The sequence below is a fragment of the Trichechus manatus genome, unplaced genomic scaffold, assembly GCF_000243295.1.
Source record: "Trichechus manatus latirostris isolate Lorelei unplaced genomic scaffold, TriManLat1.0 scaffold00048, whole genome shotgun sequence".
In the NCBI taxonomy this organism is placed as follows: Eukaryota; Metazoa; Chordata; class Mammalia; order Sirenia; family Trichechidae; genus Trichechus; species Trichechus manatus.
In genome coordinates, this window is record NW_004443984.1 from 17,150,014 (window position 1) to 17,165,848 (window position 15,835).

General features: G+C 51.3%; 1 protein-coding gene and 1 non-coding gene across 4 annotated transcripts in view; one reads left to right on the forward strand and one right to left on the reverse strand.

Annotated features, from left to right (window-relative positions):
• Positions 1-2,777: 2,777 nt before the first annotated feature.
• TNFRSF1B (TNF receptor superfamily member 1B) overlaps positions 2,778-15,835 on the reverse strand; it is a 44,816-nt gene continuing 31,758 nt past the window's right edge. For 2 of the 3 annotated variants that reach the window (XM_023732182.1, XM_023732184.1), the window contains exons 9-10: positions 9,442-9,649; positions 2,778-5,690 (exon numbers count right to left, since the gene is read on the reverse strand). In XM_023732182.1, the coding sequence (XP_023587950.1) occupies positions 5,407-5,690; positions 9,442-9,649 (492 nt within the window). In that variant the 3' untranslated portion in view covers positions 2,778-5,406. The remainder of the gene's footprint in view (positions 5,691-9,441; positions 9,650-15,835) is intronic. The other variant, XM_023732183.1, reaches the window with a different exon arrangement.
• LOC111820729 (U6 spliceosomal RNA) lies at positions 15,348-15,454 on the forward strand. Its single transcript, XR_002824258.1, has one exon. It is a non-coding gene; the product is annotated as a U6 spliceosomal RNA (small nuclear RNA).

Here is a 15,835-nt window from a genome sequence, read left to right on the forward strand (position 1 = left end):
TACTCCCCAATCTACTCCCCACTATTAGACTGGCAGCCAGAGGCAAGTCTGGTCATGTCTCTCCACTGGTTAAAAGTCTTCAGGGAGCCCCTTTGCCTCACCTTAGCAGGGCATGCGGAGCACTTTGGACTTGGCCACTCTTCAGCTTCATTTCCTCTCACTGTGCACACCCTGCCCCACCCTAGTCTGACTGAACACTTGGCTCACCCCTCACTTCCTCAGGTCTCTGCTCCCAAGTTGTCTCTTTGGCCAGGAAGTTTCCCTGGCCTCCTGATCCTGAATAGCACCCCCTTCCCTCTGTCCTCCATGTCTGGCTTAATTTTCCTCATCACCATCCAATATTATCTGTTTATTTTTATTGTCTCTCTTCCTCCCATTACAGAAGCCTTGTTTGAACAGCTACTACATCCCCAGCCCCTAGAGCAGTGCCTGATAAGAATGTAGTAACTACTTGTTCATTCAAACACTGGGAAGTGTCTGAGTACTAAAAGTCATGAGGCTGGATGAGATCATCAAGAGAGTGAGCTGGAGATGGAGAAGAGGTGCAAGGATCGAGCCCTGGGCCCCACAACATTCAGTCACTGATATGAGGAGAAACAGCCAAGGAGGCAGAAGAGCCAGTGAGATGGCAGGAAAGCCAGAGGAATGCGGGAGTCTGAAAACCAGGAGAGTAAAGTTTCCCAAGAGGAGGGACAGATCATGTCACTGATAGGTGAAGGGAGTAGAGGACTGACCACTGAATTTAGTAACATGGAAGTCAGTGGAGACCTGGACAATAGAATTTTCAGTGGAGTGGTGGGACACAAACTTTACTGGAATGAATTCAAGACAAAATAGGAGAAGATAAACTGGAGACAGTGACTATAGAGAGACAACTTTTTCCAAGTGTTTCTACTGTAAAGAGTAGCTGAGAAACCAAAGCTAAGAAGTTTCCTGAATACAGTCAAACACTTGGAGGAACACAGTAGCAGGGGTAGGGGTCTGGGGACCATGCTTTCAGGGGACATCTAGGTCAATTGGCATAACAAAGCTTATTAAAAAAATGTTCTGCATCCTACTTCGGTGAGTGGCGTCTGGAGTCTTAAAAGCTTACAAGTGGCCATCTAAGATGCATCAATTGGTCCCAACCACTGGGAGTAAAGAAGAATGAAGAACACCAAAGACACAAGGAAAGTAGTAGCCGAAGAAACAGAAAGGGCCACATAAACCAGAGACTTCATCAGCCTGAGACCAGAAGAATTAGATGGTGCCTGGCTACCACCAATGACCACCCTGACAGGGAACACAACAGAGAGTCCCTGATGGAGCAGCAGAAAGATGGGGTGCAGAACTCAAATTCTAGTAAGAAGACCAGACTTAATGGTCTGACTGAGACTAAGGAGCCCCAGAAAGCATGGCCCCTGGATTCCTAATCAGCCCAGAACCAAAACAATTTCTGAGGCCAACTCTTCAGACAGGGATTGGAACGGACTGTGCGACATAAACTGATACTCGTGAGGAGTGTGCCTTTTTAGCTCAAGTAGATACAAGAGACCAAAGGCGTAGCTTCTGTCCAGAGGTGAGATGGGAAGGCAGAGAGGGTTAGGAGCTGGTTGAATGGACATGGGGAATCAGGGGTGGAAAGGAGGAGTGTGCTGTCACAGAATGGGGTGAGCAGTTAGGGTCACATAACAATGTATGTATAAAATTTTGTATGGGAGACTAACTTGAAATGTAAACTTCATTTAAACTACAATAGGAAAAAAAAAAGAAAGTTCATGTATTTGACTCCTTGCATGTCAATGGATTGTCTTATTTTGGGTTAAGAACTTTGTTATCCAAGAAGCTAGCACCAGTGAAATAGTATGTAGGAAACACCTTCCATTTCATTAAATACCTATATAATCCAAAAAAAAAAAAAAAAAAGAGTAGCTGAGAAATCTGATAGTACCTGGAGGGAGAATGGTGTTTGAGGAATTTTGGTTTTGTTATTGTCATCTTTTAAATGGGAGCAGTGTCAGAATGTTTGTGTGCAGATAGAGAGGATGGGGAGGGGTAGGAAGTTAATGCTAAAGGACAGAGAGGGAAGAACTGCTAGAGCAGTGTCCTTCAGTAGGTGAGAGATGCTAAAATCTGATGTTCGAGTGGAGAAATTGCCCTTAGCCAGTCTGGGTGTTTATCCAAAGTCATAGGAGAGACTGTCTGAGCACAGACACAGGTGGGAGGAGAGATGTGGTGGTGGGAGCCTGAGAAAGATCTCTTATGTTTGCTTTTACCTTCTCAGTAAAACAGGAAGCCAGGTAATCAGCTGAAGGTAAGGGTGAGGAGAGGTCAGAGGTTTGACGAAAAAGGAGAGGGTGTGAAATAGCCTATCTAGGAGGGTGGGACGGTGAGTGGATGGGGGAGTGTGATGGGCTGAATAATGTCCCCCCAAAGATATCAACATCAGAATCTCCAGAACCTGAGAATAAGTTACTTGGTGTTATGGGTTGAATCATGTCCCCAAAAAATATGTGTTGTAAATCCTACTATACCTGTGGTTATAATCCCATTTGGGAATGGGTTTTGTTATGTTAATGAGGCAGTACTAGTACAGCGTGTGTCTTAAATCAATCTCTTTTGAGATGTAAAAGAACAGATTAAGCAAGTGGCAAGAAAGCACAGATGGGAGAAATTAGATGCCACACCACATGAGATCTCCCAGGAACTAAGAAACAGAAGCTGAAAAGAGAAAAGAAGCTTCCTCAGAGCCAACAGAGAGAAAAAGCCTTCGTCTAGAGCCCTGAATTCAGACTTCTGGCCTCCTAAACTGTGAGCAAGTAAATTTGTTTGTTAAAGCCACCCACTCATGGTATTTGTTATAACAGCACTACAGATATGATTGCAGATGTGATTAAATTAAGAATCTTGACATGGGGAGATTACCCTGGATTACACATGGGGACACCATGAGTTGGAATCAACTCAACAACAGTGGGTTATCCGGGTGGGCCCAATGTAATCACAAGGGTCTTTATAAGAGGGAGGCAGAGGGAGATATGACTACAGAAGATGCTACAAGGTTGGTTTTCAGGATGGAGGAAGGGGCCGTGAGACAATGAATACAGGCAGTCTCTAGAAGCTGGGGAAATACCATAATATATCCTGACACCTTCCAATGTCTGAATGAACAAGTATTTATTGCACTCTTACTTCAGATTCCTCCCTGAATCCTCCAGAAGGAATGCAGCCTGACCCAAGTGGAACAGGTCAGAGGTTACCTCGAGACCCTGACCCTGGCCCTCTTCCCTGACCCTCGGGATCCCCTACCCCTTGCTCCCAGAGCCCTTGTGCTGAGCTAAGCACCCATCAATGGGCCTCACAGGTAGGTAGAGCCTCACATTCAAGTGAGATGGTCTGCGTGAGCACCTCCACCTCCATCACAGATGAGGCTGAGGAGACACAGATGGCAAGAGCATACTCCAAGGCCAGCTGGATGATTCTGGCACAAAGCTGCCATCTTATTGTCCACAGGCCTGAAGGAACAGCTGCGCTCTCAGCAAAGGCGGCTGTCATGGGGGTGCCTCTCATTGTCCAGCCACAACATGGGCCATCAGACTCCAGTACCCACAATCCCCTCTCTCCCTACACACCTACTTGGCGACAGGCTAGCAGGACCACAAACCCCAGCCCAGACCCAGCCAGGGAGCCAAGGCTCAACGTGTAAAACAAACTAAAGGTTTATTTATAAGCAGGAATGCTATTCAGCATACAGTGCAACTCTCATTGTCTTGGGAACGACAAAAGCCAGGGTAATTGAAGCCACACCCAAAGTCTTCCAATTCATCCATTCCCTGGGCAAGGAAGTGAGGCCTGAGGGCCTCCCAGAACTGTCCACCAGGGGGCAGACGTGTTCCACAACCATGCAGTATCCAACTCGGGCAGAGACCAGGGCCAGTCCAGGCAGTCTGCCATCTTGATTCCAGGATGGGAAGTCCTGCTTGTCTCTGTGATAATGGACAGTTCAGGGGCCAAGTTCAAGTCCGGTGGAATTTATCACTGAGGGAGTCAAGTACTTGGGATGGAGCCAGCCTCTCAAGAGTCCTCATACCCCTTCCTTCTAGAATCTGGTCTAGTCCACACTGTCCACCCTCTAAGGCCTTTGGGCATGAGTCTGGGGGGAAATGGTTGACTCCCTAATGGGGACAAAGTCCCTTGGCAAAATTACTGGCTTTTAGCTGCTTCAAAGCGGGCTATCCAACCCAACGACATGAGCTACACAGACACACAACACAGATACAGACACATAGACACAAGTTGGCTCTCAGCATCTCACATCCACTCAGAATCACAGTAGGCACAGTACCAAAATGGCTCTGCAGCTCCCCTGGGGTCTGGGACCCCAGAAACAGGGGGGAGGGGCCAGGGGGACAGAGGAGAACCCCTCAGTAGGGAAGGAGAAAGGTCCAGGCTGAGGTAGGAGGAAAAGATGCCTGCAGGGGGCCTCAGACATCTGCAGTTCCAGAAATTCCCTGATATGAGAAGGTGCAGCTTTGCACCAGACAGGGAGGGAGAAGGGGAGGGACACGGTGTGGAGAGAGGAGAGGGCTGGAGCCATCAGTAACTGGAGTGAAGGTCAAAGGCAGAGGATGCAACTGTGGGTGAGGGGCTGTATGCATCCTCAAGAGTTTTGCTTTGTTTTGTTGTTCTGTTTGCTTGCATGTTGCTTAATATTTTAAAAAATTGCCACGTTAAAATAGGAAGATTTCCGGTTAAGGGTTTGCCATCAACCTCATTAAGGTTGCCTTCCTGGGGCCTCTGGGCACCTGATTTTCACACTGTGGCAGAAGTGGACTTAGAGGAGGTACTTTTCAGGGGTCCTGAGTAAGGTGGGGGACTTGTATCCTCTGCAGGGGCTGCCGCCCCCTACCCACACAGAACCATCTGCTAGATGGCCACCCCCAGCCTGTCTGCTCACTGGGACTGTCCCGCAGTCTCAACATGCAGGCTGAAGCTCTGTCTTTGCTTGCTGGATGGCTGTCCTGAGTCCCTCTTCCCCTGCAGGCCTCCTGGGAAGCCGGAGTCAGGTAAAAAAACACCAAGGGCTCTAGAGGCCAGGCTCTGGAGTCCAGCTGGGGGCAGTTCAGAGAGAGGCAGGGATTCAGCCTGGGCTGTCTAGCAAATCCAGGGCCAGCTCTGCCATTGTCCAGCCAGCTTTCTTAGAAGGACCCACGCCAAGGCAGAAGAGGGTCTCCACACCCCTCCCTGCCTCATCCCCCTGCCTGCAAGAGAAAGGGAGGTGGAAGCTGTGGAGACCACTGAAGGAAGTGGCTCAGAGAGAGCCACTAAGTCCTGGGAGTTGAGGCCTGGAGGGACCAGGAGCCGCTTCGCAGGGTTGCCCTGCCACGGGTCAGCACCTGTGGCTGTGACACGGCCCCTGCCAGCTGGCTAACAGAGCTTCATCCCGGCATCCTGCACACCCAGAGGCAGCGGCTTCTCCTCGGAGTTCTGCTGCAGTGTCTCTGGTGACCCTGGCTGGGACTGAAAGGGGCACTCCTCCTTGGAGAAGGGGACCTGCTCGTCCTTCGGGGAGCCTGAGGGGCTGGCGTCCATGTCCCCTGTCATGGAGCTGGCCTGGGAGGGGCACTGGGAGCCGTGGTCGGAGCTGCTGCAGACGTTCACAATGCAGGTGACGTTGACCTGGGTCCCACAGCTGCCAGGGGAAGGCTCTGCTAAGAACAAGAATGGGGCGGGGGTCAGTCCAGGGGTCTCGGAGCAGGGGATGTGTTCATAGCTCGGGGAGAGGGGGCACTGGACCAGGAAGAGGACAGGGTTCTAGCCCAGCTCTGCTGTCTCCGGGGTGGGGTGGGCTAGTAGTTTGTCCTCCTTACTGAGGTCAGGATGGCATGGAGCTTTGTGATTTGACAGTGCTGGGTTTGAATGCCTAACCTACCTACATATTCTAGGCCAAGTCACTTAACTTCTTGGAGCTTAGTTTGCTCAGCTGTAAAATGGGTATAATGATCCTATACAACTCCAGACAGGGATGAGTCCCTCATGTTCACTGCTGTACCTCCAGTGCCTATGTGGCTCCTGGAGATGGAGCCACACTCTCAATGAACCAGGGGTTGAAGACTGCTCCACACTTCTGTTTGCAGGCTTACAGGCACCTCTAACTTAACTTGACTCTACTTCCCACCTCCTGTCCAACCTCTTCCTCCCCATTTCAGTTCACACTGCCACCATCTGCCCAGCTGCTCAGGCCCAAAGCCTTGCACCCATCTTGATTCTCCCGCTTCCTCCCACATCCCATGTCCTGCCTTGTCTACCATCAAAAGATACTTCAAGTTCACTGCCTCTGCTGCTACCACCCCATGTAAGCCTCCATCCGCTCCCACCTGTTTGCTGGCTTCTACTCCACTCCTCTGCCATCTGTTCTCCACCAGCAGGCAGAGCCAGCCCTTCAAAACTCAGTAGATCACTTCCTGGGCTGCTTGAAAAACCACAGTCCTCACCACAGCCTCTGAGGCCCTGCATGTCTGGGCCTCCTTTTCCAGCCTCATCCCCCCACCCCCCTATCTCCTGCCACTCCAAGATCCTGGCCGGTCCATTCCAGCCACACTCCCCTCCATGCAGCTCCTTGAGCCCTCCAAGCCTAGGGGCCTTTGCACATGCTGTTCCCTCAGCCTGGAGAGCTCTTCCCATTCGCACAGCTCACTCTCATTTCACTCAGGCCTCAGCTAAAGGCCACCTCCTCCAGGAAGCCTACTGAGATCTCCCTCTCTAAAGACACTCACCTGCTGTCCCAACTGTCACTCCCTGTTCTATGATCTCCAAGGCCCACAATCAATTTCCTCAGTCACTTGTTTGCACCTGTCTCCCTCACCAGACCCTGGCCCCAGAAGGGTGGGGACTTTTTGACTGTTTTCTGCTGTATCCCTCATACCTACAAAAGGAACACATGCTGAATGAACAACATCCAGCCCACAGGTGTGTTTTGTTCTTATTGGTGGTAGTGTGGCTACCAACAGGTAGGATTCAGGAGTTTACGTTTTGACAACCTGGATTTCTGGCTTTCCCTAGGAGCCGGATGTGGGAAAACTAGCAGGAAGGGCTCCAGGATGCAGGTCTCCCCCACCACCCCTCCTGTATAAGTGGCCCGCCCAGCACCAGCAGGCACCTGTGTTTCCTAACTAGCTGGTGAGGGACTGAATGATGGAGTCAACTGGGGAGATGAATGTCCAGGGCTAGACACATCATCGTCCCTCAGAAAGTTACTACTGCTCCAGGGACCTGCTGAGTGCCTGAACGCACATAGTGTCCAAGGTACGTGGGCAGGGCTGGCCCTTTGGTTCCTCCAACTCCAAAAATTTGGGGTAGCTGGGGAGGAGGCCCAGAGCCGGCAAGCTGCTCTGCTCAGAACAGCCCCAAACAGGCAGGGGGTGGGGCTGAAATCAGGGCCAGGAGGAAATTTCCACCCTGAGCCTCCCCAGCACCCAAATGTCACCCAGAGTCTCCCATGGCCTTTGCACATGGTGAGTGAGACAGTGTGGGGGCGGGCTGGGGGCACAGCCCTGAGGTTTACAGGTTACACAGTGGAGAAAGGGGGCGAGGGAGGAGAAGTGGAGGGGAGGAGAGAGACAATGCAGAGACCAGGAGGGTGACTCTTGGGAGAAGGAACAGACAGCAGGAGGGGCCGAGGGTAGAGGGGATGGGGAAGACATGGGCAGACACTGGCGCCAAGGAAGCCACACCGCGACAGCTGCAGAACACGTAGGGCTAAGGAATCAGCAAGACAAATTCAAGGCCTTGGTCAAACACTAAGAGTTTAGATGTGGAGCTTGTTCATTCAGTCAACAAACATTTCGGGTCACCTGCTCTGTTCCAGGCCCTGACCCAGTACCTCCCTCAATGGGTTCTCAGGCTCCGGCAGGGTGTGGGGAGGCACTGACATCACACTGATGAGACATAACTATGATGAAGAAATCAGAGGGGGGCACCTGAGCCCATGTGGGCAGTCAGGGGAGGAGGTGGCCTCAAGTCAGGTGATAGGAAAGATGTTGCAGGCAGGGGAATGGCATGAGTGCAGGCAGAGGCAAGGGGGAGCAGCAAGTCAGGGGAGCAGCAGAGTGTGGTGTGCTGCAGTGGGGCTGTGGTTGGGGGGTGTCTGGAGCCAGCAGTCCCTACCTGGAGGTGGCCCAGTGAGCTGGTTGCCCCAGCAAGGCACCAAGCCAGACATACTGTCACTCATCACTCACCAGCCCCACCAAGAGGCGCCATGCCTTGCTCTCAAGAAGAGAAAACTGAGGCACGGCAGGGTTGAAGAGCCTGCTCAGCTTCACATGGCACCTAACCCTGAGTCCACAACATTCCCTGACTTCCCTCCAGCTGGCGCAGCCAGGTGAGAGGGAGAGACGCAGGCCGGCAGCAGGGCCCATCAGCAGCCTTGGCCTCTGCACTGCAAAATAAACCTGAAGAAGCCCCGGGGTCCCTAGGGAGCCCCTGCAGAAGCCTGTGTGGGCACTGCAGATTCCAGCCTAGAGGTGTCATCTGTCACAGACCAGGTCTGGGACACAAATGCAGCCTGCATAAATAGGGCACAGGTCCTACACTTCTCCATAGCCCACACGGACCCCACAATCCTCTAAAGGAACCAGCAACAGCGGCAGCATGGGGAGCCTTGGAAGTATTATTAATCATCCATCTTCTGACCCCTGGCTCTTGCACTGACTAGCTGTGTGCCTTTGAACAAGTTGCTTAGCCTCCCTAGCCCTCAATTTCCTTGTCTGTAAAATGGGATATTCATAGTAGCTACTTCTTAGCACTGATGTGTGGATTAATTTTATGTACGTAAGGTGCCCAGAATAGTGCCTGATGTACCGTAAGCACGCAGGAAGTATATGCTGTTATTATTATTGTTGTTGTTGGTATTATTAGCCAGGCAGACTGCTGGGACAAACGAGATGGTCCAAGCTTATGAGGAATGCCACAGCCTGGTGAGGGGGACAGGAGCAGACAACAATGGCTATACAGTGTGACAATCCCGTGACTGGGAAGCAAGGGCTCGGTGAGCCTGGAGGTGCAGCCAACCCAGCTGAGGGGAGGAGGGCCAGAGGGGAGAGGGTTTCAGGAAAATTCCCCACCCGGATATTAGGGACTGGAAAGACAAGTTAGGGTTGTCCACGTGCAGGGGTGAGGCAAAGGAGAAGAAAAGGTGCTCCAGATGAAAGGACTAGTGTGGGCAAAGGTGGGGGGAACACGGTGGGTTCACAGAACTGAAGGAAGTCCGGTGGGGCTGGATGCTGAGCAGGGAGTAGGGAGACGAGGCTGGAGAGCAAAGCCAGGGCCAAGTTGTGCCCCACTAAGAGCTCAGACCTCGCCCTGCAGCAGGGGTCCGGGAAGAGGTGGCTAAGAGCGAAATCAGGACAGAAACACAAGGACAGGGGCAGGGTGAGGAGGGACTGAAAGCAGGTGCGCTCTCACCTGAGCTGGCGCAGCTGGCCGGGGCCCCCCCAGCACCACTGGCCTTCTCCGTGCCTGGCGCCTCTGGCTGGTTCTTGGCAGGCACCCTCCTGAACGCAGCGCTGGCCGAGCTCTCTAGGGAGCTGCTGCTGGAGCTGGGTGCCGTGGTCAGCAGGTGCTGCTGCTCAGGGCCCAGCACATTCCGGGCCTTATCAGCCGGCAGGTGAGGCTAGAGAGGGTCGAGAGGAGGGAGGCGGTCAGCCCCAGCAGCCCACTCCTCCTCCCTCCTCTTTCTCACCACCATCCGCACCCCTTGCTGTCAGCACTTCACAGTTTACACGGCGCTTCTGCCCACACCTGCACATTCTTTCCACACATGTTGCTTTTTATAAGGTGAGATTCTCTGTGGGTTCTGTGTTTCTGTGGTTAGTGACTGGCTTCTCCACTGGAGTGTGAGCCCATGTGGCCCTGCTTACCAAACAGCCTCGAGGAACCTGGGTTTGCACCTCAGTTGGTGTAAGTAAACAGAGGCCCAGAGAAGGAAAGTGACTCTCCTAAGGGCACTCCATCAGCACAGGGAGACACAATGCAATTTAGCAGCCAAGGGCATGGGCTCTGGAGCTAGACCACACACGGGAATCCTGACTCTACCACTCATAGCTGTGACCTTGGACAAATTACTTAACCTCTCTGTGCCTCTGTTTTTTTTTTAATCTAAAAAACAGTTGCTGTCAAGTCAACTCTGACTTATGATGACCCCATGTGTGTCAGAGTACAACTGTGCTCCACAGGATTTTCAATGGCTGATTTTTTGGAAGATGATCACCAGGGCTTTCTTCCAAGGCACTGTTGGGTGGACTCAAACCTCCAACTTTTAGTTCAGTAAAATAAATAAAAACAGTTGCCATCGAGTGGGTTCTAACTCATGGCAACCCCAAGTGTATCAGACTAGAACTGTGCTCCACAGCGTTTTAAATGGCTGATTTATCGGAAGTAGATCACCAGGCCTTTCTTAAGAAGCACCTCTGGGTGAACTCGAACCTCCAATCTTTCAGTTAGCAGTTGAGCGCATTAACTGTTTGCACCACTCAGGGACTCCTTTTCTTCTAGAAAGGGGGAGTAATAAGCTACCTTATAGGATTGTTGTGAGGATTAAATGGTCAAATATTTGTAAAGTGCTTTAGAACACTGTCCGGCGCGTAGCAAGCTCCATACAGAGGTTTATTAAACCAGGGGTGAGCAACTATGGCCCAGAGGTCAAATCTGACCCGCCATCTGTGAGCAAAAGATGGTTTCCAATTTTTAAGTGGTTGGGGGAAAAGACATCAAAAGAAGAACAATATTTAATGACACATGAAAATTGTGTGAAATTCAAGTTTTAGGTTCAAAAAATAAGGTTTTACTGGAACGTAGCTGTGTACATTTGTTTACGTACTGTCTGTGGCTGCTTTGGGAGTTCCCGGGTGGTACAAACAGTTAATGCACTCGGCTGCTAACCGAAAGGTTAGAGGTTAGAGTCCACCCAGAGGCGCTTCAGAAGAAAGGCTTGGTGATCCAAAAAACCAGCCATTGAAACCTCTCTGGAGGACACTTCTACTTTGATACACACGGGGTCGCCAGGAGTCAAAATTGACTCAACAGCAACTGGTTGGGCTTTAGGGCCGCTTTTATGCTATAACAGCAGGGTTGGGTGGTCGCTGGGTTGTTGTTGTTACTGTTGTTGAGTGCCACTGAGTCAATTCCGACTGCCCCATAGGGTTTCCTAGGCTGTAATCTCTACAGGAGCAGATCACCACATCTTTTCTCTTTCGGAGCCACTGGTGGGCGTGAACCACTGACCTTTCAGTTAGTAGCAGAGCACTTAACCATTGCGTCGCCAGGGCTCCTTTATCTGGCCCGTAAAGACTGAAATATTTCCTATCTGGCCCTTTACAGAAAAAGTTTGCTGACCCTTGGGTGCAATCAATTAATCCAGTGCAGGAGCTCTTTCATTTAGGACCTTGGACATGCTGTCTCCAATCCCCTTTCCAGACTCCAATCCCCAGGCTACTTTGGGATGCCTCCTAATGTCTTTTTCTCATAGGAAAATGTCATGGATTGAATTGTGTCTCCCAAAAATATCTGTCAACTTGGCTAGGCCATGATTCCCAGTATTGTGTGACTGTCCACCATTTTATCATCTGAGGTGACTTCCCTATGTGTTGTAAATCCTATCACTACGATGTTAATGAGATGGATTAGAAGCAGTTGTGTTGATGAGCTCTACGAGATTACTTGTGTCTTAAGCTAATCTCTTGAGACATAACAGAGACAAGTGAGCAGAGAGACACGGGAACCTCAATATCACCAAGAAAGCAGCACCAAGAGCAGAGCGCATCCTTTGGACCCGGGGTCCCTGCACCTGAGAAGCTCGTGGACCAGGGGAAGACTGATGAGAAGGACCTTCATCCAGAGCCGACAGAGGGAGAAAGCCTTCCCCTGGAGCTGATGCCCTGAATTTGGACTTCTAGCCTACCACTGTGAGAGAATATATTTCTCTTCGTTAAAGCCATCCACTTGTGGTACTTCTGTTATAGCAGCACTAGATGACTAAGACAGAAAACACAGGTAATAATAATAATAAAATATGAGCTGGCATTTGAGTGTCATCTAATGCCTAGTGTGCCAAAGTCCTTCCAGACACTCTCTTTCCAATAGTCCAGTGTTATCCTTGATTTACAGATGTGAAAACTGAGGCAGAGAGATGGAGTTACCTGCCCCAGGTCAACACAGGGTGTATGCAGCTGGACTAAGAGCCATGAGGGCTGTCCTGGGTCTGAGGCTTCCACTCTGGAGGCTTGAGACAAGGTCCCCGTTTCCAGACACCTAGGCGGGGGAGCACCTGGAAGCTCCACACCGAGGCTGCTGTCTGTCCACACTGTTGGATGGGCACATAGGCCTTGCATTGGGGTTCTCAGTGTTCGCTGGATCCCAGAAAGAAAGGAGGTGGCATGGGCCACATCCTCACCAGCTGGGCCAGAGGCAGAATGAGAACTGAGGTGAATGAAAGGCCAGTGGGACCCAGCACCACGCCTGACACTGTGGGGAGAGGTGACAGGATTGGCATTTGCTGCTGTGGGGGCACCTTAGCCCCCCAGGGAAATGTTGAGACCCCCTGGCCTCCTTCCAGAACCTCATTGAACCCCACTGCCTTAGAGTGGATTTTGACTCATAGTGACCCTACAGGACAGAGTACAACTGCCCCATAGGGTTTCCAAGGCTGTAATCTTTACGGAAGCAGACTGCCACATCTTTCTCCCACAGAGTGGCTGGTGGATTTGAACCACCGACATTTTGGTTAGCAGCCGAGCACTTTAACCACTGTGCCACCAGGACTCCATGCCTCCTTACAGAAACCAAAAACCCATTGTTGTCTAGTCGATTCTGACTCGTAGCAACCCTACAGGATGGAGTAGAACTGCCCCTTAAGGTTTTCAAGGAGTGGCTGGTGGATTTGAACTGCGGACCTTCTGGTTAGCAGCTGAATGCTTAACCACTGCACCCAAAGCTACAATACCAGATGTGCACTGAGTGGCAGTGGGGTATACCCTGACTCCACCCTAGACCACTGGCTTTTGCTAGCCAATCACCCAGCTCCAGCCCCAACCCCACCCACCATTGCTGTGGCCTCTCAGACGTCTGAGCCAGCCCACCACCTCTGACTTCAAGCTGGAAGGATCCTTTCCATGTCCTTCCCATGAGGCCACCAAGGCCCAGAGAGGGTGGATCCCGTGCTCAGCACCACACAGCTGGTTGGTGGCTGAGGCACAACCAAGCCCAGAGCTGCCTGCTTCCTACCTCATCATCTGGCTTCCCCAGGAGGCAGTGGGGTCTGCCACTCCCAGCTTTGGAGGGATGGAGGGCATTTCAAGTTCATGCCATACCCTTTACCCAGAGGGTCTATTTCAGTCACCGGGACCCACCCCAAGCCCTGCTCTGAGCAAGGACAGGCAGGGGGAGGAATAGCATCCAAATGTCACTCCAAGAAGGGGCTTTTCTGACCTGTGTCCCACCCCTTCTGTTGGCGGCTCAAGCCTGGCAGAACAAAAACCCCCAAAGGTCACAGCCACCTCCCTCCAGAAAGCCACAAGTTGCAAAGTTCAGGCAGGCTCTGAAGGAGGACCCAGAAGGGGACTCATGTAACAAACAGGATCCCAGCCAGCCAGGCCCCTCACGGGCTAGCCCCTCCCAGTCCAGCCCTGCCAAGGGGAGGAGCAGAGACCTCTGGCAGAGCCTGACAGAGCCGGGGGCCTGGGTCCTCCAGTTTTACCACTCGGTCTGTCTGTGTGTCCGTGAGGCTCACCTATCTGAGGTGTGAGGGAGTGTGAAGTGTGCACACATGCATGTCTACATATGGGGGCACGTGGCCATGTCTGTGAGTGATGCAGTTAGTGTGTCTGCTGTGGGGGGCAGAGAGAGGCACTCCCAGGTTTGTATCCTGGGCCCTTCTCACTAGCTGTACGACCCTGGGGAAGTTACTTAACGTCTCTGAGTCCAAGGTTCCTGAGTTGTAAAACTGGGGCAATAATCATACTACCTGCATGGTGGCTGTGAAGATAAAGAGTGCGTACAACAGGCTCAGCACAGTGCCTGACATACAGTCAGTGCCTCCTAAATGTTGGCTCTCGTTATTAAATATGAGCCCGTGCATGAGTGTATCTGTGGAGTGACTATGGGTGACCTCACATATGTGGATGCACTGGCCTTTTCTGAACAAAGGAGAAGTCATTGTCCCATCATGCCCTGGGAGTTACTTCTGCAGCAGGAGGGACAGGTCACCCGTCTGAGGGTGAGTCACCCCCACCCTTAACTCCAGCTGGCCTCCTAGCAGGGACCAACTGCCAGCCAGCTAAGCTACAGGGTGGGGCAACCAACCCTAGAACAGCTCAGGACAGCTTTGAATGTCTCTCCTGGCAACAGGGCAGTGAGTAAAGGCAAAGCCTGCAGATTCCAACTGGGTTTCAAACCCAGGGTATGCCACTTACCTAGTGGTCTAACCTTATACGAGTAGCTGAACCTCCCAGAGTCTGAGTTTCCTCATCGGTAAAATGGGGGTGACAATACCTCACAAGGGTACATGAAGATTCAGTGGCAGCACAGCCGCCTCCAGTGAGGTCTTGCTGGTAGCCTGAGCTTGGCCGTAGTGGGAGCGTTTACACCACGGAAATTGGCAAGCACCACCAATCAGGGTTTTTTCTCCTCAAGAGCTGGTTACCAGCATACCACTGGGCTCTGCACACAGCAAACAGAAGTTAAGCTGCTCACACTCAGTGAAGGCAAAGCCCAAGGAAGGGAAAGGGAGGCTCCTGGGCCACCCCCTGGGACATCTTCATGGTGCTGAATATTACGAAACCCTGAGTTGGGAAAGAGAATGTGGTGGCTGGGCTACCAGGGAAGAGCTCAAAGGCACAGCTGTTGGCATCACTGAACTAACGCCAGAAAAGGGAGGGGTGAGATTTACACCACGGAGGAAAGAGAAACAGTTCGATTCCCCAAACCAGTGTTTATATCCATGGAAATACTCTAGTATCTGGGAGTCCAGAGACAACACTGGGACTAACTGCTCTGTGACCTTGGGCAAGTCCCTCTCCCACTCGGTGCTTCTTTACTTGTCAACGAAAGCAGGAGATAAAATCAAAACATGATCCCTACCAGGTCCGACCCATGGCAACCCCTGTGTCAATCTCAGGCACTGGGCCACCCAGGGCTGGGCTATTCCCTAGCCCAGTGGTTCTAAACCAGGGGCAATTTTGCCCCCCACGGGACATTTGGCAATGTCTGGAGGCATTTTTGGTTGTCACTGCAGGCATCTAGTGGGTAGAGGCTAGGGATGCTGCTAAACGCCCTACAGTGCACAGGACAGCTGCCCTCAACAAAGAATTATCCGAGTGCTCGCTTTGGCAGCACATCTACTAAAATAGGAACGATACAGAGAAGATTAGCATGGCCCCTGCACAAGGATGACAGGCAAATTTGTGAAGCGTTCCATATTTTTACAACAAAAAGACAAATAACCCAATTAAAAAATGGGCAAAGGATATGAACAGGCACTTCGCCAAAGAAGATATTCAGGCGGCTAACAGACACATGAAGAAATGCTCACGATCATTAGCCATTAGAGAAATGCAGATCAAAACTACAATGAGATATCATCTCACCCAACAAGGCTAGCATTAATCCAAAAAACACAACATAATAAATGCTGGAGAGGTTGTGGAGAGGTTGTGGAGAGACTGGAACACTTATACACTGTTGGTGGCAATGTAAAATGGTACAACCACTTTGGAAATCGATTTGGCACTTCCTTAAAAAGCTAGAAATAGAAGTACCATATGATCCAGCTATCCTGCTCCTTGTAATATATCCTAGAGAAATA